At 43.0% G+C, this 23,969-nt stretch overlaps 2 protein-coding genes across 2 annotated transcripts in view; both read right to left on the bottom strand.

The window, feature by feature from the left end:
- Nucleotides 1-593: 593 nt before the first annotated feature.
- On the bottom strand, nt 594-11,666 carry MRPL23 (mitochondrial ribosomal protein L23). The gene is made up of 5 exons (XM_084520620.1): nt 11,577-11,666; nt 11,361-11,483; nt 10,581-10,663; nt 8,685-8,758; nt 594-980 (listed from the first exon to the last, which is right to left on the bottom strand). The coding sequence occupies exons 1-5, from the start codon at nt 11,633-11,635 to the stop codon at nt 816-818; spliced, it is 504 nt and encodes a 167-aa protein (XP_084376746.1). The 5' UTR covers nt 11,636-11,666; the 3' UTR covers nt 594-815.
- A 1,063-nt stretch (nt 11,667-12,729) lies between these two features.
- Nucleotides 12,730-23,969, bottom strand: part of TNNT3 (troponin T3, fast skeletal type) — a gene marked incomplete at its 5' end in the record, with an annotated part of 35,780 nt that continues 24,540 nt past the window's right edge. Inside the window, 9 exons of the mRNA XM_084520312.1 lie at nt 12,730-13,129; nt 15,253-15,293; nt 18,276-18,366; nt 19,226-19,335; nt 19,540-19,653; nt 19,885-19,962; nt 20,295-20,411; nt 21,241-21,286; nt 22,045-22,063. Of these exons, the coding sequence (XP_084376438.1) occupies nt 13,081-13,129; nt 15,253-15,293; nt 18,276-18,366; nt 19,226-19,335; nt 19,540-19,653; nt 19,885-19,962; nt 20,295-20,411; nt 21,241-21,286; nt 22,045-22,063 (665 nt within the window). The 3' untranslated portion in view covers nt 12,730-13,080. The remainder of the gene's footprint in view (nt 13,130-15,252; nt 15,294-18,275; nt 18,367-19,225; nt 19,336-19,539; nt 19,654-19,884; nt 19,963-20,294; nt 20,412-21,240; nt 21,287-22,044; nt 22,064-23,969) is intronic.

Genomic DNA, 23,969 nt, shown 5'->3' with positions numbered 1-23,969 from the left:
CAATACAACTGTGTCTACACAGGACTCTTGCCAGCACTGCAAGGTAGCTGTGGGCAGGGGAAGGAATACTAGCACAACTGTGCCCTGAAACGTTCCTGGGGCAGAGCGGTCACAGAAGGCAACTACCTGCATTGCACAACAGCCAGCAAAGACTGCACTGTGTCTGTCCATTCCCTGAAGCTTCTGGGGATCACACACATGCCCAGCCACAAGCCTATCCAATAAAACCTGCCCCAAAATGCCACACGGCCATTAACGCAGGAGTGAAATCAGGCTACATACGCATCCCCAGGAAAGGGGGTCACTTTGGAAGAAAGGCAATGCACAGGATAGTAAAAGACACCATAACTGATAATAAGGGAACCCTACATCCTGAGCCTACAGTCTAATAACCTACAAGTTTTCTTGTCCACCTCCAGCTGTCTTATCCTGCCATTTTTAAGTAACATTCAATGCCAACCACACTTAACTTGACAAATGAAACGCCTCCTACTTCCACTCAAATGACCTGTAGAAGCAGGAACAAGGTAAGCACAGTAACACTCTCATTCAGAAACAAGAAGCAATTCCACATTTCAGAAATGGTCCACAAGTTCACAGGGAAGATCTGATGCAGATTTATTTTACCTTTTTATTTCTTTAGGGCCATTTTGTTGTAGTCGTGCATAAATAGCCAGGAAAAAAGACACTCTAGCAAGGGCTGCTCAAGAATAAACCCTTGGTCATTACAAGAAGAGGAGAGTTCAAGTTCTGCTGACCAAAATTCCTCTGAGCCTACAGAAAGGCAGCTGGCTTGTTCATCAAGCTGGCTGGCATCAAAGTCCAAACCAATCGGGAACTCCACCTCGTCTGGGGTCACCCTTCTGGATCTTCTGCTCTTTCTCTAGATATTTCTTCCTGAAGTCATCAAAAGATTGAGCTTCTTCGTCTTGTTCTTTCTCTGGAAACAGGTTGGGAAACTGAAAGGTTTGTCCTTTGCCCTAAAAAGAAAACAAATGGTCAAAACGGTGCCTTAAGAGGCACTCCCAAGATCTCTTTCCACTGCTCTCCCCAAGATACACATATATCCCTCCTCCACAAGCTAACTTTCAGCCTCTTCTCTTCTGTGTGCAAATTAAGACACTGGCATCTTTCTTTACAGAATGAATGGTCAGGAGATGGACACATCTTCAAGATGCTGAACCACCTCAGAGATGTTGTAGGAGCCACACCGTAAAAGCAAGACGAGCAAAGTAAGTAATTTTGTTAAAGTCATACCATCAGAGGAAATACAGGCAGGGCAAGCATTCATTATATTAATACTTTGGGTATGAGTCGCAGCTATAGCTGTTTAAATCTTGTCTAAGGATCAGAAAGAACAGACCTAGCAGCTGTTACTATGGGGTGTAATGTGGGAATACAGAGTAACAGATATCAGAGGTCTCTTATCAACAGGAATAAAGTCTGCAGTGTAAAATAATTACAGTGGGAACAATCTGTCTAATACATCACTGATGAGATTAAAGTGATTACATCTGCATCAGTCATTCTGCCTAACAGACAAGTCATTTTAGTGTAACATCATCATCAGATCTATGTCTCCCACTTGGAAAATAAACATTTGCTTGGTTTCTGGTTTTTATCTAACAGCAGGAAACCATTATTCTGTGGAAATGTTCTATCCCATTAACATTATCTACTTACTTTTTAGTGGTGTTTGCACTAAGCACAACTTCATTAAACTCAACAGTATCAACCTTCCATTCCTTTGCATTCCATATGGGACTCCGCATAATAAAACTCATAACTGATAGCTCATAACTCTTAAAATTATTCTCCGGAATAGTTACAAATCTTATCATACATTAACTTCTCTGGCAGAATACTACATATAGAAATCTCAACAAAAGCATGCAATTGCTTCAGAGGAACACATTTTTTTCAGGTCAGCCACTCTTTCTATTTGTGCAATAAAAATAACTGAACCAGAGGCCCAGTTACAAAATGGTTCCACAAAAGAGATAAAATAAGCCTTCCGCAACACGGCTACCTATACTGCATTTTGAGATAAGAAATGTGACATAATTAAATTAAAAAAAACCCTGCCACCATGTCCCTAACCCAGCTGAATGTGTGCTATGTTCCATTTAGCCATATACACTCAACAGGGTCATTTACAGGTGTGAAAGAATTTAAACCTCAAGCATACACTTTGGAAAGAAAAACCATGACTTATCCCAGTTGAGCTTATCCAGACTAGAATCTAGGAAATATCAACTCATACCCAGCAATGCTCCGGTTGTTTTTGTAGTGCATACTTCTTGGGGGTTTCCTAAGAGCCTGACCATACTACAAAAACAACAAGGGAGCTGCTGTGTACATTGCGCTTTCCTAGATTCTAGCCTGGATAAGATCAAGTGGAACAAATCATGGTTTTCCTTTCCACACCATACACTCGGGGGTTTCAACTCTTTTGTACCTGTAAACTACCACCAGGTACGCTTATAATAGCTGTCCTATGACAACTGAAGCATAGCTCCATTTTGAGGCACAGCAACAGGCCTTATCAATGGCCTTGAACAATCCCAACGCCGTAGCCTACTGATGCTCTTCCTGTAGTAGGATCAGCAGCAAGCACCCTTGAGGCAAAGGGCTGCCCAAGAGTTTGGCACACTCAAGCATTTGGAAAAGAATTTGTTTACATTACAAAAAATTACTGCATTTTAATTGCACTGCAGGCAGGTTGCTCAGCCCTGTGGGACCCATAGGACAGAGGAGGCCGATTCTAAGGACTCATCCATCCTGGAGAGGAAGCCATTTTAGTGAAACAAGTTGGAAAACAATTCAGGCTAACATGGTAGGCATACCACCTACACTGAAAATTTGAGAACTATTTATGTTGGTAACAGTGTAGTAAGGGGCTGTTCTTGTTATGCAGCACTTCCATTCTGGTATGCTTCCAGCACCAAAGCACTGCTCTTATTGGAGAGTGAAGGAAAGCTGTCCCTAAAGCATACTAACAACGTTCATGGTTAATTCACTAAGCATTGCAAAACAGTCATTATTTTTAAAAGAGGAAAAAAACTAAAAAGGATATGCACAGAAACTATAGTGAAACCAGGCAAACCTTTCAGCTGTTTATCAAAGTGCTCACAGTTCCCATTTCAAGGCTGGTGAAAGTCAAATATTGAGCTGAAAATGTCAATCTGTATCTGGAGTCTTTTAATAAATCAAAATCAGCACAGACAAGTTGGCTCTTTCCAGCTCTTGTTTTGTGAAGAAATTCTGATCTTGGCTGGCAGCCAGACACGATTCGAAACAGCCAAGACATTACACCCTGAGAACTGAAGGTTGATAAATCTTAAGTAACAATACTATGCAGTAACACTGCACTGTAAGACTCTGGAGTGATGAAAGCTGTATGAAAAATAGCTGTTGTGCATGCTCAGTAGCTAGTTTTCATCTTGGGTATTTCAAAATTTCAAAAATACCAAAAGGCATCGACTTACATAAAAGGCTGAGAGTCTATCCAGGCATATTTACATTCGGTGCATCTTCAGCATGATGCCAGAGGCTACCAGTTGTTTAGCTCATATGCCACCTTCTCAGAACAATGCCTACCAAAGGAATAGAGGGATATCACTCCCTTATGCAGTCCTGCTTAAAGTAGACTTTTTTCTTTGTAAGTTTTCCCTTCCCGACAGCAACCATCTGCCAGCTAAGTTAAATGCCTCCTTCAAATGAAATCCTAACCAAAATAAAGCAAACAACTGAATTTCTACTTCGTTCATCAGTGTGGGTGTTTTACTTGGTTTCCAAACTGCTAGAGCATGAACTACTGGCATATTTAACTAGGAAGCAAAATTTTGCATTCTTATTCCTAACCCTTACATTTATTCAATGTTTTACCTTTTCCAAGCTGTTTAACCAGTCTCCCCTTTCATCACTGATTTATTGAAATTCATAAACTGAAATGGCCTCTGAAAAAGCTAGGATTAGGTCTTTGTTTAGAACTTCTGCCAGCACAGTTACCTTAGTCAGAAGCACAGAGAAAAGTGGAGATGAGAGCAGCCTCTTTTCTGACAGTTGTGCTAAAAGAAAGCACCATAAAAAAGACAAACACTGGGGAAAAAAAAAAAAAGAAAAAAAAAAAAAGCTATTTTACTCAGATAATTTAGTCTGTCTTGGAATTGGATGGTGAAAAAATTGTTTTACCAGCAGTACAGCAACATGAGGTGATACCTCTGGAGTCTGTCAGGATAAGCTCTCCCTCCACATCCTCTAATATCTAAATGAACTCTTATAATGTTAGACAAAGAAAGATAAATAAATAAATGGAGCAATGAAGTCATAGAAGCATTATTAAAGCACCTAAAAATAAAGTCATTGTGATGATTTTACATGTCAGTATTCTAAATTTAGGGCCTTCCCAGAGACCTCCCTTCTTTCTACAAATTCTAAGGTTATGTATAAGTGAGATGTGTGGTCCAGTGTTTAGATTGCAGAAATGGGAGCCATTAAACTTCTGCTCCTGCACAAATCTAATCCTCGTTTCAGCCGTACCCAAATGTAAAATTGATTTATATACATGGTCTTAAGAGGATTCCTTTATTAAATACTAAAACCCTTCAAGATAACAAGAGACCTAAGCACCAAACATATTTTCATCTTAGATGTCAAGTCTTTTTGGTTATAAAGGTTGAAAACACACCTTGTTTCTCTGAGTTTGCAGAAGGAGTTACAACATGAAGTGGTACAAATTGCCTCCATTCATTTTAATGGGAGGTTAAGTGACCACAATTAGGCCTATGAAGTCAAGTGTTAGCCTTTCCACTGCTGAGCCTCATGTCAGAAAATTGCTAGGAGGATTATCCAGCACAAACTCACTTGTACTTTCTGACCTTTGCGTCCTCTGAAAAGTTTAGGAATGGAAGGTCAGCACAGATATTATTGTGTAGGAATGACGCAGCAAACACTGATCATGTAAACAACTGTGAGGTCTTCTGATTATTTAGATAATTGAAGCACTTACTACTGTCCTTCAGAATTAGGAGAAAAGTGATGTTTATAGTATCGTTAACTAAAAAAATGTTGGACTCCCAACAGCACGGGATTCAGTCCAGCAGTAGCAGCAAATGCAGCTCAGTTTAATAATCCAGTGCATTTCAACAATTCTCCTCCTATTGCACTTGGTAACATCTGATGTTAAAACGTATGGCAGAACAGCACTGAAAGCAACTGCAGAACCCACGCAGGAATGACACAGCACACAGGGCATCCAAGTTTCCTCTGAATTCATTACATGTCAAATGAAAACTGCTGTCACATCTGATGTGCAAATGGGTTAATTAATAAGAACATACAGGACACACTAGGCTGGGTTTGAGGAGAAAACATTTGCAAAAATGTTCCCACCGGTGCCATCATTCATGCAGCTAAATAGGTGTTAGTCCTAATGTTGACAAGGTCAGACTCCTTTTTACAGCCATCTCCATTAGATTTCTCAAAACAGGTTTAATTAAAAATAGGTCTGGATTCCAGAGGCTTGTCTACAGTTGAGCTCCCACGGGTGCTAACACCTGTTGAGCTACAGAGTGAGAACAGTGAAGGAGGAGGAGGGGATGTTGTTGTTTTTTTTAATTTCCCTGATGTTGATGCAACTGTAAAGTTTCCCACTGGCTTTTTTTTTTTTTCTTTTAGTAATATTAGGATAATTACAACTCTATTTGAGTAAAGAGAAAGGCTGCTTAATTACTTTCATTTTAGCTACTTGGAAAAGATACATATTTTTAATTAAAAAATCAAATAGCATTAAAAAGTAGCATTTGATAAGCCTTAAACTTAAACCTTTCTCACCACATTCCAGAAGGGGAAAAAAGGCAGGCAGGCTCTGGAATGGCAAGATATTGTTGATCCACAGCCTTCTATGATTTGAGGTATTTTTTTAGTGTGAAAATATTATGCTTGGACTGGTCATGTATTTGTCCAGTTACAGCCTGAGAATAAAGTAAACAGCTCTGAATCTCCAAGAAATAGTATTTGGAAAGGAAAGGACAACAATTCTTACATATGGAGCAGCTGAGGCACTAATCTGACACCTAAGGGTGTATCGGCTATGACTTCACGTACCCTCCACCTTTGAGACACTTGTGGTAAGCTAATAGATACGTATGTTGTGCTGGGACACATATGATGATGTTTTATGAAGCAGGCAAGCATAACTAGTCATAAGAAATACACTCAATTTCATTCAGGTAAACCACACCAGGACCGCTTCCAAGTCGCACTGGGAAGAGCAATACTTCCACCTAGTGGGCAACAGGAAGATCAACCCAAAACCTTCCAAAAACACATACTTATTTTTCCAGTCATAAGCAGTTTTAACTTGAAACTGGATTAATGAGGGAAAACACAGCTGGTAAAAATGGTGGGAAAGCCCTGCTTCTCTGACTCACGGCAGATGCAAAATAATTCTAATGAAAAAATGGGTTTTACAGTGGTTACCAAACTTTCCTAAATTAGGCAGATATTAACAATGGACTGCATGGGGCCTGTTTTGGCCTGAATCACACCATGAATGAAGGGAAAACCTTCAGTTTCAGAAATGACACTGGGTTTCTGGCCTCACTCACTGTTTAAAGCTGGTGTGAACACAGAACTGGGAGCTCATTGTCTGAGACACCAGAACTACTGAAGAAAAGCAAAGAACAAAAGAGGGGAAAAAAAAAAAAAAAAAAAAAGACAAACCTAAATGTTAGAGCTCACAGACAGCAACAGTAAGAGAAAAGAGAGCAAAGAGGACAGGACAATGTGGAAAGAAAACAGGCAGACCAAGTTTCACTGATGAAATCTAGATAAATGGTCAGAATTCCCTCACTCGGGATGCTGTACAACAAAAACTAAAATGCAGTCCCCTAACCTAATTCATGGGAGAGATGAAAACATGGCATTCTTTAAAAACTGAGGATGATGTCACTGGATAGGACAACACAGTAAAAGACACCTGCTCTCCCAGGTACCAGAAACACTCCTCAGCCACAGTACCACAGGGCTTTGTGCATTCTCCATTCCACTGCAGTTACCCACAAGGTGATGGCAACTATTCTAGGTTCAGAAGTTTGATCTGAAATAAACATTCAAAGGCACTGCCTTAAATGAGTGGCTTCCTCCATAGAGTAGCAGCATTTGGCTTTCCACTGAATTTATCCGTGGGTTGCAGACTGCTTCCCTTTGCAACTCAGCGGACACAGAAACAAGACTACATTAAATGTAGGAAAACAAAAGTTGAGAACTGACCAAGGTTCAGTAGAGATGCATGTCTGCTTCAATCTTGGGGAACAAGCCTCCAAAAGCAATGCCATCACCAGCAAGAGGCTATGGCAATATAAAGTGCCTGCAATTACCTACTAACGAATAACACACAGAGAAAGCAACTTGTACAATACAAAATCACTCCTGACATTCAATTCTTCAGCTGTGTTCTTAATAAATCAGTCATACCTGAACTTTCACAGACAAAAACCCTGCACGGGTAATAGCCTTCCCTCCACTAGGGAGAATTTGTCTACCGACACAGGGCCTGTTCCTTGAAAAAGGCATGTGAATTTTACTATCATAATGTAAATCCTGGTGAAGATGACATTGCCTTTAACTTCAGCACAGTGAATCAAGCTTAGTCCTCATCTAAACATAAAACCGTTACTTCCTATTAACGCTGTTTTTTATACTGTTCTTTTAAAGATAAGAGCTGTCTACAAAAACAGAGTCCTCATTTTTCTTTCCACTCCCTTCCCTAGAAAGGGCTTAGAGAATATTTTTCTAAGCTAATTTAAAATCAAAAATTAAAAAAAAAAATAAATCAGATCTCCCATTGTCTACGCATCTTTAATTTGACCCCAAGTCCTTACAAATTCTTACGCAATCTTTATGCTGTAAGATCACGCAATGTTCCCCCACACTGACTCCTTGTCCCAGGACAGAGTAACATTGAGCTTGTGTTGCCAACAGCAACTTTGAACTTTTGGTTTTACAACCATAAATAGCATTCCTTTAAAGTAATTTTGGTACGTGAAGGGCTTTTCTATCACTGGTGGCATTTCTTTCTTACTTGTAGACAGGTAAGCCCAAGAGAAGACAGAACTATAATGTGCCCCTGTTATGAAAGAAACTTGTAAGAACATGAAGCACCTTTTCCACTGGGCAACCAATATACGTTTCAGAACCCAGTTTAGCCACAAAGCACACTTGTTAGACATGACTAAAAGCTCTCCAGGGAACACGCCTTAAGTCTTCTTGGAGATCCAAAGAGCTTTAATAAAAAGTTCCCCACCTTTACAATATATTCTTTCACTTACTGGACATTTCAGCAATCAACCACACAAGCCATGAACCTTCCAGCACGGAGAGTACAGGGTCAGCATGAAATTCGCTGACAAAGCAGCGCCATATGACACCAGGCCCTAACTTACATACAGGCCTCAGACACAAATGGTACTAGAAAATAAACAATTTGTTTAAATTTGTTTGTCAAACTAAGTCATTTAAATTAGTGAATGCCTTTATATGTTCTGGAACATATTAAAGAAAATGCCTTCATTAGAGGAGTGGAAGAAACAGTCAGCTAATTGGACAATTCACCAAGCATTACTTGTAGCTTGGCTGACAAAGAGCCCCTTCTTTTCCTGCAAGCATCCATATTAACTCACCAGCTGTACATAGGCAACCTTGTAATCTGGTGTCTTCACTCTCTGATTCTTGTGGTTCCTCTTGTTGTTCGCACCTGCAGAAATGAACAGTCCCATTTTTAACTTTACAGGAATTCCAAGTACCCCAAAGCAAGGCCAAGGTGGGGGGGGGGGCACCAGTTTTGATTTATTAAGATGGTTACTTCTTCAGCATCAACATAGATACCACACAGCAGTATCAAAATTACTAAAACGTACTGAAGTTGGTAAACTGCTGACATGTAAGGAGAGGAGGCATCACCAGACGTGGGCTGCTGACAGCTGTTGTGCCTTCATGGTCACAAATTTTGCAAAGAAGCAAGGAGGCAAGTCTTCTGAGTAGGGGGGCAGGAGAAATAAACTGTCCTGCCAACATTACCTGCTTCAGAAAGACAAGCATGGAATGACCACGAAGCAGCTTCAAACTTGTCAATTTTTACTGCCCAGCTAATGAGCAGGCTCCACACGTTACCTATCAGAAAATTACATTCTACACCCCAAAAAATCAAAGCACCTTCATTTACTGAAAGTATGCTAAGCACAACTGAGTGGGAAGTTCAATTTACTCCTTGCATGTTAGGCAAACATTAAAGCTGTTGAATTATGAGACGTTCTAAGCCCCTTTCCTCTTTTATTCCTGACATTCTACCACCACTTCCATTAAGTACTGAGGGACTCGACAGTTTTATGGACAAAAGCAATAATTTTTCAGTGCTGTTTGAAATAACATGTTTGCTCTTAGGATTTCATTTAATTTTATTTTTACATAGACACATTGCAGATGATGTTTTCCTTATTTTAGATGCTCTGACTTTTACAACCTTCTCTTGAAGCTTTTTCTTTCATTCTCCATTTTTTACTACGACAGCTCTTTTTCCTTATGCCCTTTTGAATTTGTCCTTACTCTTACCATTAAAAACACATCAATCAATTCCTTTGCTAGAATTAGTGCATGCAAAAGAGGAATCCAACCAAAGATGTCCCAACAAACAAGTCACTCTCCATTTGATTAATGCACTGCCTGGTGATCAAAAACATACATGACGTAAAAATATATTCCTGACTTTGCACTACATCCAAAATACAGTCAGAGAAACTCTGGGAAGGGAGGCATTCACACGTAAATGTGACTTTGTAGAATTCTAGCCTAGTTCAATCAGAGATGGGTCCCTCTGTTCCAAGTCTGAGTTCAACATAATTTCAATTAAGAATGACTTTTTAATGGTTCTTTGTGGTGGTGGTGAGGTTTTTTGAGCAATGGTAGTGCAAGGAAGAAATACAGTAAGTGGAAGCATACGAGTCTGTAGTAGAAACGTGGTAACTACAGGTTATGAAAAACCAAAAGTTTGTAAAGATGTGTTTCTGATATTTTGTACTTGTCTAATTGAATAATTTTTTTTCTCTACATATTTCGACTTTAGTTAGACCATAACACCTCCTCTCTGTGCATGCTAGGTAATCTTAACTCTTATTATTTCCTAGACTTAAAAAATAAGTTTAATTGCTAATTTTATTAAAATACATGAAGTAGTTCCTTTTGAAGTGAGACATCCACTGGTCTTCAAGGAGAAATGGTAGCAACTACAAAGGTATTTGGCATGGGTTAGATACAGGTCAAGATTTTAAGACTTTTTAAATTAATTTTTTTATTTTTAAAAATAAACTTTGTTGTAACCTAATAAAAGTATTCAAATATGAAGCACTACATATGAAGTGGTACATACTTGTTTTAAGTAACAATAATAAAAAGAACTGAGCTGGAAGTTGCCACCAGCAACATAGTTTGTAGAAAGCTATTAGACCTTTTGTCATGAAAAGCCTCTTCTGGCTGAAAAGGTAAACTGCATTTATCCCTGAGAATTACTCAACTGCACTTACCATACTGTATTCTGGTCCTCACAGCAGCTACTGGCACATTATAGATTTTTTCAAGGTAATTCTTGATATCCACTTTTGTCATTCTAGGCAACAAAAAAACATTTTGGGGAAAGAAAGAAGGAAAAGTAGAAATATTTAACTAAATTCGGAACATAGCCACAGTATTTAAAGGCAGGTTAACAGTCTGGAATAGGTATGTCTTCCCCTTTCAACCAAGGTAGCTTCACTGCACTGATGTATAAACCCAACATGGAACATACACTGTTACAGCAATTCACAGCCCATAAATTGAAATAATGCTGAACACTTCATTCTCTGGCACCTCAGCAATCAAAACACGAGATGCCTGCTGTACTGGGAGCCAGGGTGGGCTTTCTGACTGCCCGCGCTGAGAATCCTTTCTAAGCTTCTGAACGTGACTTCTAATGTTCCTGGGGCCTGCTGCAGGCATGTAGGCCTTTACATGTAGAAGCAGAGCAGCCAGGACGAAGGAATCCTGCAAAACTAGCACCTGGACACCACCTCTTCTCCTCCTGGCCACCTCCACCACCTCTGCCTTCCTCCTCACCCCACCTCGGGGCAGCCAGGGCCTCCCAGCACCCCGAGAGGAAGCAAGCACAGCTCCTGCTTAGCCCAGCGCCCTCAAAGCCCTCCCTGGTGCACAATACCCTTCCTTCAGCCACAGGGGGGGTGCTTTGGGCGCAGGGGGATGCTCCAGAAGCGGCGGGGACCCCCGAGCACCCCGCGGCCGGGCTGCGGCCGCCCTCCCCGTGCACTCACTCCATGGAGACGCGGAACTGCACCGTGTCCTCGGGCTGCGGCACGCCGGGCCGCACCGCCAGCATGAAGAAGTTGGGGCGGAAGATCCGCAGCTGGGGGCCGCCCAGCTGGAACAGCGGGTACCTGCGGGGAGAGGACGCCCGTAAAACACCGGCCAGCGGCACGAAGCCCACCGAGCCCGGCCCCGGCCCTCCCCGGCCGCCCTGCCCCGCTCACACAGCCCGCCTGCCGCCCGCCGCCATGGCCGCGGCACGGCCCGGAAGCGCCGCCGCCATGGAGGGGCTCCCGCTCTCGCCCTCTGCTGGAGCGGAGGGGCGACGAGGGTGGTTTTTGTGTATTTTTGATTTTTTTTGGGGTGGTGGTCACCACCTCATTCGCCCTTAGAGGAGGCAGCGGGGTCTCGCCCTCGCCACAGAGAGGATGCGGTGCTTGGGGTGCGCTAGGCACGGGGCAGGGGTGGGGAAACGTGGCTGCGAAATGGCGTCGCTGAGGGAGTTCGTGAAGCGCAGCCCCAAAGGGTGGGACAGCGACAAGCCAGGGGTGCGAGGGACAGGACGTGTCGGGGGCACAGGGTGGCAGCTCTGCAAGAGCTGTGGAAGCCACCTCTGAGCGCCTGACTGCTGTCCTGCCACCTTGACTTCACGCTGTGGGGTGGGACGCCACCATGATTCTCTTTTCCTCACTGACTGGTGAACCAGAGTGTGTAAGCTGGCACCGGGAAAGGCCAGAAGTTTGGTAGGAAGCCTGGTGAGAAGCCCGCAGTAGGCTTCTTTCCAACCAGGAGCTTCTAAGGTCAGCAAAGTGAACAGCAGGCCCCACGCAACCAAGAGCCCACGGCCTGAGTTTGGTGGCAGCCATTTCGTGTCCATGGCCCCATTTGACATCTACATCAAAATAACCAAGTAATTCAGGCTTCACTATTGGATTTTAATACTATATGTAGGTTAAGTGTTTTCAATAAACATTTTAGTGTAATATTTGAATTAACGGTGATCTGTGTTGTGCTGTGACATATGCTTTTAAGAAATGTTGCATACTGAAAACTATGGCGCCTGTGGATTCATTCCTTTACACCCAGTTCTTTGATTCCCTTCAGCACTCAGACTTTTAAGTTTGTTTCAAGTACTTTTGGCATCCAGACTGTCCCACAGATATGAGCTCCCCCAGAACGGAGTTGGCTTTCCTTATTTGCCTGTATGGGACCTGTAAAACTGGCCTCCAGTCCTGTTTTTTGTTAATGATGCCAAACCCCATTTCCACTTGTAGGGCTGGATTAAATATTAAATAAGGATAGCTAAGGTCCAATTCCCAAATGCCATTAAAAAAAAATAAATAAATAAAATAAAAACACCATTCCAGAAAGCTGTCATTGAAGTAGGTACTGGTTGCGCTTTATTTACAAAATCCAGAGATTTGTACACAGCAATCTACAGGACAGCATAGGGCTGGTATCAGGAGGGTAAAGGACATGCTCAGCAGGAATTGAAGATGCCAGCAAGGAGTCACCTCAGTTCCGCAGGGAACCTGCTTCCTTTTGGCTGAGGAAGCCACCAGACCCCTCCAGGAAGAAAAGGAAGAAAAGCAGCAGCAATAGCCAACCCAGGCTGATGTTGCAATTTTTGTTATCGCTGAGGCATGGGAACACAAGTGGTTTGTGAAGGAAGAAAGAGGAGACCAGCAGCGTTTCGGCATGTGACTAAGGGCCATCCTGCCTGGTTCTTTACTTCCAGCGCCCACCGACCTTCCCCTTGGCTCCTGCCTTCTTGCTGCTACAATACAAAATGAAAGAAAAACATGTCAGTGTGAAAGAATTGGTCCATGGTGACCACTACTCATTTCTGACTCTCATCTTAGCATCAAGCTTCTTCCTTCTTTCACATGTTGGGCATATCCATTATAGAGCACATCCTGAGAAAAACATTGCATATGTTGTGGAAAGAGTTTCCACCTCAGGCTCTCAGCGAAAGACTAGGATGTGCATTCCTGAAAGGTGGTCCCTTCCAGATTCCTGCATTAACAGGACACAAGTTCGTGTGATTTCAAAACTAAGTGACAAGCCTATCCAAGCACAGATTTGATGTTTCCTGAATTCAAATTTGCTCTCATCTGGATTTTATGATTTAGTTCTGTTTCTGGAGAAAACTTCCTCCTCATCAGAGATCTTTAGTCAAATCCCCCAGATGCCCTAGTTAAAAAAAAAAAAGTGGAAGTGGAGACAAAACACTGAACCGTAATTTATACACAACTAAGAACTGCTTTGCTCTAGCACAGCCAGAGAGACTACTTCCTTGTGTCATGAGAGCAAGAATCTCCAAAACTATGCGGACTTTAGGTCACCCCTCACATCAATATTCCCATCTTGCTTATAGTGTGTGTGGGAGCAGTCCAGCTACAGCCCCCACACAAAGCAAACTCTCTCCAAACAGTATCTTCTTGCACACAGAAGGGCAATCCTGCATGCAAGCCACTTACCTTCTGTCTGAGAAAATGGCACGCCTGGAGCCAGAGAGGGGCCAGGCGTGAAGTTAGTCAGGTTAGATTCTGAACTGGCTCCCATAGGTAAAACCTTGGCACAACACACCACCAAACCCTTGCATCTCACACGTAGGATGAAGAGGCTGCTTCTTGAACAAAAGCACATGCAAACTGCGGGCACATCTTTGACACAGAAGAGCATGGGATTGCGGGGACAGGCACGACATGTTGGGGCCTTGCCATCAACAAGGAGGCCTGCTTTGGAACCACTGATTCCTCCAGAGAGCAGAGAAAGATGAGGAAGACACATCTGGGGAGGTTTTTGTAGTGCTGCTCCATTTGTTCAAGAGCACTAGCCATGTTTATGTGAGGATATAACACAGTGACACAGACGTACACAGAGTGGATACTTTACCTTTTGACCAAGTTAGACTTGATCTATTTGAAAAACTGACCCTTTGCATTAGAGATGGTCGAATGTTTTCTGCTTATTTAAAATTCCTCTCAGTGTCCCTTTTTGGCAGACTTCCCACAGGTTCAAAATCCAGTAGAGGAACTGTATAGCTCCTCAAACGAAGGCAGAGTCCTTTTATCTCCACAAACGCCTGTGATGTTTGATGTTATGCCTAACCTTTAGAATGTGCTTAAGGAGACTTAATAACAGTGTGAAGCAAAAGGATCACTTGATCCTTGTATAACACGTCAGCAGACATTGCTTTGGAATGCTACAGTCTGTTTTGGATAGAAATGCAAATATGCAGAAATCTCATGAGCTGCGGGCTTTTCCAGTGCAACCTTTTCAAATGTTCTCCTATTGCACTAAGACTGTGCTGTGTCTTTTGAGGGAACAAATATGCATTAATGGTACAGCTTGTTGTGGGTGGTGTGGCAGTGCCCCTCAAAAGAGCAGCAACACCCATACAAACCATGACACCACCCAAGTTCACTGCACAGATGTAGAATAGTTAAAGATACAAGACTCAGAAAAAATCTAATTAAATATAAGTCATATGGAGAGGGAAAGTGAGAGAAGAGAGATGAGTGAAAAGAACTCACAACATGATGTTAGTCTTGTTACACACCATTCGCAGCAACCACTTGTTTACCCTTCATAAGCAAGGGTTGTCTCCCCTTGTGTTTTCAAAGCACCTCAGTCAGGTGTTTGAAAACCCCAGCAATTAGCAGATGGAGATTTTGCAGACATGGTGTGAAGAAACACAATTTTTCTTTACTAGCTGTTATGTTCACTTCATTTTCCCCTTCATTTTCTCAACATGAGGCAGGATGGGAGTTACCCTTCTACCTTTCGCCTCATTTCATTGCAGCAAGAAAATGTTGGTGTTGAGGCTGAAGTGAATACTTTGAACACTGAGAAGATATCCCCAGCCAGGAGCTAGGAGGGGATACGGGTACTTACTGTTTCTGAGCCTGATCAATCCGGTTCCTGAGGGTGACAATCTGAAAACAACATACATGACCAGGGGTTTTAGAGATAAAGAAACCTTGTTCCCTCATGGAGAGAAGAGTTTTACCTGCTGAAGAGCTGGAAACAGGTGCCTGTGATAGGAATCAATACTTCCTTTGAAATAAAAGCTCACCCTTGCTTGAAGGAGAAAAATGTTGTTCCTTGGCTATAAATCTTCAAACTAATTTCACATTTCAAGGGAAAGATGAGCTAGAATTTTATAGTCCTTATTAGTTGAATCCCAATCTATATGAATTAATTTACTGTGAACTCACATGTCAAACTGCAGACAAGTGAACTCAAATGACTCTCACCTTGGCCAGCTGGAAAGCTGTTGGATGGCCTCATCTCCCCATATGCATTGACCTCATCTTACTTTTCCCCTACTACACATTAGGAAAAGTGTAAGCTCAAAGAGCTTTGGTGGACCTTGTATGGGGACCTCAATAATGCAGGTCACACATTCTGCCAGAGTGCCTTTGTTGGCTGTCAGAGGAGGAGGTGAGGAGCTTGCAGCAGTCATCATCTTCCTAGCCACTCATCTAATATGAGAGGAAGACTTCTGAAGTGCTGAAGATGGCACTATTCAAGGAGAGCTTCAGCAACCACAGAGGAAAAGGTTGGAGTGGGGACTCTGAACATCTTCTCAAGTTCTGCTGGTTACTTCCAGCCACTATGCTCCTGACAAGATGGAGTAAAGATGTGTTTTGCAACGGGTAAACTGTAGCTTCCAACCTGAAGCATTGCAAAGCAAACACCTACCTTTCACTGCATATTGTGGCCTGACTCAGCATCTCAATCCTGGCCCATAGCCCTAGACTCCCTCCTGAAATCCCAGGACTTCAGTGCAGATAGCAGACAAGCCCGTGAGTTCTTTACTCACGATCTTTTTCCCCTTCACCTTCTTGATTGTAACCAAGTGAAGGATCTACCTAGGTTCTACCTGGTTTTCCTTGGGTGAGAAAATGCACTTTCCAAAACATATGCTTTGCTTCTGCTTTTGGTGTAATTCAAAATTCTCCACTGCCTCTGCATGTCCAAGAACTGATGACCCAATATTTCAATATTTTAAGTGGCACTTGACATTCCCCACACGCAAAATGAGAAAAAAAAAAAAAAAAAGTCATACACCCAGGCTGGCCCAACAACCGGTGTTTCCTATCTCATGTCTTTCCATGGCAAACAGAAACGAGAGACTGAAACATTAGCAGGAACAAGACAACACAAGGAAGGAAAGATCAGCAGATCAGTTGCTTTTGTACTTACTCGTGGAAGTTTTATCTGCTGCAGCAGTTTTAAATTGTTTATTGCAACTCAGTATTTTTCCCAGGTGTGGAGGAGAACCAGCTGTGTCTTCAGCTTGACCCAGAGACTTAAGACTTACCTTCACGGACAACCTTGCCATAGTGACCATAGCACACTCTCCAAGGAAGCACCAAAGAGCAGCAGACACTAGAGCTGAAGAACAGCTCCATTCCTGCGTGTCCCAGTTCCTTCCTTTGTCTCTCCCTTGTGTCCTTGCTTGTCTCCTTCATTCCCTTTGCTGCTTGCACTTACCTTTCCCCTCACTTTCCTTTCCTGCTGTCACCTTCCCTTTGTTCTCCAATTTTTCTTCTCACATCTCAGCTGTGCATCCTTCTACTCTGCAATTCTTTGCACTTTGTGTCCTTGATTCTTCTCATCAGCCACCCATCTCTTTATCTGTATAGAGGCCTCATGCCACAGCACATTTCTCCCCTGCCACTGCCTTAATTCCTGTTGTGCCTCATGTTATCCTTAACTTGCCCTTTCCAGTTGGAGCTAGCATGTGGCCACAAAGTGAAGAATCTTCCACACCCCATACTATTCTTTTCTGTGGAGCCCAAGATGCTACTTATGCATCCCTAAGCTTCTGCACGTACCTCAGGTGCATCGGGGTGGCTCTCCTATGCAAATACAACTGGACATTTGGATAGAGAATTATTTTCAGTGGTGGCCTGCGTGGGTTGCATTTCTTTACCTGCATCCTTGTTGGACCCTGACTCTTCTCCTAAATCACTTCATCTCTTTTCAAAGAACAGAAAGGGAGAGAAAAAGGAAGTGAAGGGAGACGTACAAGATTCATTTTCTCTTTTCCCTCTGCACTTGGAGCCAAGTGCCAGTTTCTGTCTGGCACCTGGCCTCCGACCATGCGGCAGGCTCATGCATTTTGTAGCCTTTGCTGCTGCTGTTACACAGGCAAATTCATTGTACTTACAACTTGGAAAGCTCCTGCAGCCTGCAACGCATTGTTAAAATCTAAGAGAGATTGAGATAGTTACGTTGGTGTTGCTCATTCCCTGTCAGTGTGTCTGTGGGACTGGGAATTGAAAGAGAGTAAGACGGAGAGAGATCCAGTAGGATTTCTCAGCCACTGGAACCTGGTGTAGGGGATTGCAGACTGTGACTGTGAAGGAAAGCCATCGCTTTGTGTTACCCTATGGCACTGCAGTCAGGTGCTCCTGTCTGGAGACAGGTTTCAGTAACTCCAGAGAGCTCAGTCCACAAGGAATCTGTCTGGGATGGGAATAAAACTTAAAATGTTCAAGTGTGAAGCCAAAGATGGGTTTAAAAATATTACTTTTCAATGGAGATGAGCAAATCGAGAGTGTGCTTTTTTTTTATTTTTATTTTTTTTTGTAACACAGTTACCTATAGATAAACAAGAATGAGCAAGAAGTGTTTGAGTGGGTCTATTTTGTCTATTTTCCATCAGGATTGGCTTTCCATGAAGGACTGAAAGCCTTGAGAGTGGTCTATACAATTTCAGCCTAAAATGTGAAATCCAGACCAAGTACATTAGGGGAACTGTAGTTCCAGGTGCCTTCTGCTTAAATATTCCAAAAGGGCACTGGAGAACCAAATCGTATTGCCACTGCATGGCTTTTGCCAGAACAATGTCAAAGATTTTTATATTTTGGATCTAGTGCCACTAGAAAAATGGCTTTTTAACTCACCTCATATTTTTTCCTCTTGATCTGCTCTGTAAAGTCATACTTTTCAGTCTCCAGCTGGTATAACCAGTCCCACAGTTCCTTAGCCTTGTCCCTGTGTGTTTGTGGGGAGAAGGCAATAGGAGAAACACATCACATCCTGTATTTTCTAGTTTTCATTTCACTTTTCACATTTTATTCAGTGCAGTTCACACATTATCCTCTGAAAACTACTGACCTCTGAAAGCTGGTCAAGGGCACACGTTTCTCACCTTCTCACCTGAGAACCTTTTAGCCTTGTGCTCTTTCATGTACCATGCACTAATGTCTTTCTGACAGATTTAATTTTCCCCCTAATTCTTAATGAGAGAAAGAGTCCAGGGGGATTAGATGAGAAGGAATGAAGGCTGAATGCCCCAGGGATGAGCAGAGCAGCTGCCATTGTGCAATCTCATCCATTCCAGGGATGAGGTGAGCCAGCCTGGTCCTTCAGTCACATGTAAACTCCAGTGTGTGGAGTCCAGGCCGTCATCTGAAGACTTCTCTGCACCAGAGCACTTGGCCCCCAAGCCTTCAGCCTCAGTGGATATCCGTACCCATACCTTATAGCAGCTCTAACTCACCCTGGGAATGCTGTTGTAACACAGATCCCAGTCTGAGGGTTTGTTCAGCTATCTCAGAGCTGGGTTTAGAGTTTGTACCTAGGCCAGTAGATGGCTTATCTTAATTAACAGGAGAGGCAACTGAAGCTATACCAACAGCATGGCTAGATGGCTACCAAGCCATTTCAATAATACCCCATCCCATTTCCCTCTGTTCTCCAGATCAAGGAAAGGCAGAACTTAACATTGTCCCTTGATGAATTTTAAGGAAGGCCCCCTCCTCTCCCTCATTCTTTCACTAGAGAAGACCCCAGGACAGTGAGACCAAATTTCAGTGGATTATATTACAGTGAATGAGTGTAGGCATGTTACCTCAGCTTGTCTTCATTCAGGTGGTCGATGTTCAAGGGCTTGCGCCTCTCGGCCAGGACCTTCTTCTTCGTCTCTCTAGCTGTTTGCTTCTTCCCTCTCTTCTGGTCAGCCTGTTTTCAGAACATAATTAATGTCAGACTGCAGACATTCAGGCTGAATGAAATTAGCTCAATGATGGAGAATGTAAGACAAACCACTAGAGATCCAGAAGAAGGAAAGTCAAGCTTTTTTTCTTGACTTGTAATAAAGACTGTTCCCTGTCAACCCAGTGGCTTAACACTTCCATATTTTTTCCACTGCTCCATGCTTTTTACCTTTGCCAGATAGCTGCTGTATGTGGCACCCATGGAGGACAGAGCCTTCTTCTTCTTGAGATCATCCTCAGCCTTTCTCTTGGCATCTTCCTCCTCTCTGCGTGCCTTTTCCTCCTGTGGAGTGCAGCACACAGAAGCACATTACTCGAGGGGAGACCCACAGCTCCTCCAGCAACCAGAGTCACTGCAGGGAACGTGATCAGATAAGGTGTTGAGGGGAACTGGCAACTCCCATGTCCCACCCTTGATTTAATAGGGTGGTCATTTCTTCTCTGTGATGCAGATCTCGGCATCAAATCTCTTCCAGTGTGATGCTGAGACAGAGACAGACACAAAGACACTTACCGCAAGCCTCGCCTGACGCTCCTTCTCCTTCTCAGCCCGGATTCTCTGTTGCTCTGCTCTTTCAGCTCTGCGCTTCTCCTGCAAGAAGCGGTGACAGAGGCATGGAGCCATCACTGTGGCTTCATCCACCTCCCATATTACCCCACCAGCACCAAGAGTTTTGGTGTGCAGGGAGTGAGCCACTTGCTCCCCTGCCAGGACGTGCAGGATGGGGCTAACCTGCAATTCCCAGTGGTAAAACTGGGCAGAGGGAGGAGGCAGAGGTGGGAGTAAACCATTTAGGGATGGTGTGAACTATCATTTCTATGCATGACAACGCAGTTTTCTACCGAAGTGTCTGGATTAATGGGTTCAACTTCTCATCCAGATCTCTCAGTCTAGCACAGTGAACAAGCAGTACAAGGACTCACAATTCTCTCCTTGAGGGCAACAAGCTCTTCCTCTTCCTTTCTCCTGGCTTCAAAGTGGCTGTCGATCAAGGCCTGCAGTTCAATCAGGTCTTTGTTCTGCCTTTTCTTTTGGATGTCCTAGAAGAGCAGAAGAAGGCTTTAGGCAAGCCCATATTTCTCCAGGATTGTGCCCTGGAGACTCCCAGCACCCCACCTTCATGCACAGAAACAAAGGCAGAAAGTGTCTGTGGTTATCCATGGATTAGCTTAAGTGGCTCTTGGTGCAGGTCAGAGACAGAGACTCATCCAAGTGACAGTCAGGAGACCATCAGGGAGCAGGACTCCCATCTTCTATTTCCCTACACTGAATTTTATCCTTGGCTTTGCTTAGCTGCCTCCTCTTTGCAGGTACAGAGCTCAGCTTGAGGGTCGGGATATGAGTCTTACCTAGAAAACATCCCTGCATTTTGGGTACAACAGACATGTCTGCAGAGACTTTTGACATCAGAGGTTCTTCATTTTTCTATCAGATTTTTATAAAGCCATTTGGATCTGTATTGTTAACTTTTGTTATTATTTCAGGTAGAGTTTCTCAGCAACAGCTAAGCATAGACCCGCTTTATTTCAATCTGCCCTGTAAGTCTGAAACCATTTACAGCAGTGGGACAGGGGACATGAGAGCTCCTAAAACTCTCTCTGTTTTTCATGTATTAGCTTCAAAGATTTGAGGAAGGAAAAATAAATAAATAAATAAATAAATATTTTAGGTTGGTCCTAATAACAAATATATCCAAAGGGTTTCAGGAAGCAGAAGATAGTGTTTCACTGAAAACAGGCAGCAAAGCATCCATCTTTCTATCCTTGGCTTTATCCTCAGCTATATCCAATACAAGAGGAGTTATGTCGGTTTCCACATGTGTGTGACAGGTACCCGCGGACAAATACACACAGCCTCAGGAGTACTTACATCAAAATCTACTTTCTCACCCTCGGGTATTTTAGGAGCAGTTAGTCTGCAGAGAGACAAGGGAAAAAAAAAAAAAAAAGAGAATTTTCTTGTTAAAAAATAGTCAGCTTTTTAAAGAGCAGGTTCTGAACTGATCTGCTCTTGGGAATGATGCTGACAAGGAGAAATGTTAATGGAGATGCAGAGGTGTGAAACAGCAAGTCAATTGAAAACTACTCCAGAAAGCATTAGGGACCTGTGAACTTCATGGAAGGTTGTGCAGGACAGGGACATGCCCCTAAAAACTCTTTCTATTCCCAAAATCTGTGGTCATTCCCTACCACATGGGAACATGGTGGCTTCCAAAGCTGTCGGTGCAGTGCTGCACGCTTAGTTCTGGGCATTCAGTGCAGTGGGAAAGGAAGGTCCTTAAGAAACCTCCATTAAGCTCTAGCCAGCCCTGCCCAACATTTGCCATCCTTCCTGTTGTCCGCAGCCCTGGATGGATGGGCAGCTTCCCAGCCATGGGCTCTCACAAAGAATTTACTGCAGAGCCACCTCCTTTCCATGGAAAGCTGTGAGACTTGGACAATTTCACCAACTCCATCAGGAATTGGTCTTAAGACCCTGGCCAGTAACTACTGCTAAGGCGTCCTCTGGCAGGAGCAGGCAGCCTGGAAAGGCACATAGGAATGGCTGGATGTTGCACGAGGGAGGGTTGCACAAAGGTTAATGGCCATTTGCCCAACAGACACTGTACGGGCATCTGCTAGATCAGAAAAAAATGATCCCAGGGTTTTGAAACCCCCTGCCCTTCATACTTACTTTATTCTGGGCTTCTCCTCTGTATTTGGAAGCATGGAGCAAAACAGGAAGGGAAAAAGAGGGAGAACAGTTAGAACAACAGAGATCATGCCAGCTGCTAAAGTAAAAGGAGGGAAGGGAAATTCAATCTTAGGGGAAACATCCCAAAGAAACTGGTTAAATCGCACATACTTCCAAAAGAAACACACACACTCACACACCCCTTTCTGCTAGGAGAGAATGTGTTTTTTACCCTTAAAACAGAATTTGGCAGAAAAGAATCAAGAGATTGTATGAAAATCCCAAATGTAGCATCTAGAAGGCAATGGTTTCATGTAAATGCTAAATTATTTTTCTCAAACCGTTCTGACCAAAGCTCCGAGGAGGACAGCTGGGCTGGAGGGTGGAAGAAAACATTGCCTCTTTCAATCAACACTTCCCTCACTGAAGTTAACCTGAATTCTGAGTGGCGACAACGATAAATAGGTTTGGCTTAAATGCCTCACTTGGGGGCCAGGCGGGAAAAAGCCTGATGCCACGCATTTTCTCTCTGCCCACTGGCTCCTAAGATAGCTTAGGGCATGTATCCCTGAGATGTCTTGGTGCCATGGGGAGGATATTTCTTTTGTACAGAATGGTGGCCCTCAAACCCAGCCTGCCAAGACCATCCTCTCTTAGTGAGCATCCTCTCCTGCTGAGGTACATGCCAAATTCACGTAAATGTTAATTATGATGACTCCGCATCCCCAGGAAAGGTATAACAGCCTGGTGGGAAGGCTAAACCATTACAGACTGCCAGCTCTGGGCCCGGTGGCAGTCAGAGGTGTCCCCCTGCCACAGGTGACCTTTCCCTGGCTCTCAGAAACGTGCTGCCCTAGGAGCTACTTGCTTAACATTTGTGCTTGCGATCAGTCCCCCTCCCTGCTCTGCTTTTTGAACTTCAGCTGTTAGCCCCAGTGTAACACCGCTCAGTTCAGCACTGTCTGTCTCACAAATAGGAGTGAATTAAACCTACGTGTTTATTCTGGCCCTGTCTCACAGGGACCCAGGTTGACTTTCATAACCACACGCTACGTTTGAACTTTCAGAGATGCTGGATTTTGCTGTACAAGACTCTCTCTGTGTTGGTTCAGTGGGAGGAACTGAAATAAAAAGCTCACAGCCTATTAAATCTGGTAAAAACAGGCAGCTTAGTAAAGGAAAATTAAAACTAGCCTCCCTCAGGAGCAGCTGCGTGAGCCTGGTTATCCGTATCGTGATACAGAAAGCTATTATACTATATTTTTTCAAGTGCTTATTTGCATCCATCTATTTTGGGACTGATGGAGGAAATTGGGGAGAGCAAGTGGAACAGAGTAGAATAAAATAAAATCAAACATTTTAAGGGAATAAATAGAAAAACTGGAACTGAAAAATATCTAGCGGAGATGCTTGCAAGGATGTTGGATAATCAAAACTGGAGGAGATTACTGGAAATAGGTAACTGGAATAATTAAGAGAAAAGATGTGAGAGATGAATAAAAAAGATCAGAAACCAAGCTTTCCTTTCTCTCACACTTTCCCGTATCAATTTCAGTAATGAAATTTTGGAAGTAGACACTTTTCTCATTTACTGCAAGAACACTGCCTACCAAAACATATCTCAGCTGAGGCCTCTAAATGCCAAAGCAATGCTAATGAAATAAACAGCAAGTAATTAGAAAAGTGTTTTAGAGCACTCATATAAAGGAAACCACAAATCGCTCCTGAAGAAAAATACTATTAGGCAAAAATGCACTTCTATATTTCTCTGGTTATTTTTTTTTTAATTGTTTTGCTTTTCAAATAACCAGTGAGCTTCTTAAAATATAAGTTGAATTGTTTTGTTTTAGATCTGGAAAGAGAAAAAGTAGTCACGATTAACCAGTCTGCTAGGGATGTTATTCACACAGGATTCCTTTCCCTCA

The sequence above is a fragment of the Aythya ferina genome (assembly GCF_964211825.1).
Source record: "Aythya ferina genome assembly, chromosome: 5".
Lineage (NCBI taxonomy): Eukaryota > Metazoa > Chordata > Aves > Anseriformes > Anatidae > Aythya > Aythya ferina.
This window is presented reverse-complemented; position numbering and strand designations above follow the sequence as displayed.

Coding starts and splice junctions, on each gene's coding strand:
- MRPL23 (XM_084520620.1), bottom strand. CDS start 11,635: ATGGCGGCGGCGCTTCCGGGCCGTGCCGCGGCCATGGCGGCGGGCGGC. Junction 10,664..11,360: donor CAGTTCCGCGTCTCCATGGA/GTGAGTGCACGG, acceptor TTTGTTGCCTAG/AATGACAAAAGTGGATATCA. Junction 8,759..10,580: donor GAGGACCAGAATACAGTATG/GTAAGTGCAGTT, acceptor TCATTTCTGCAG/GTGCGAACAACAAGAGGAAC.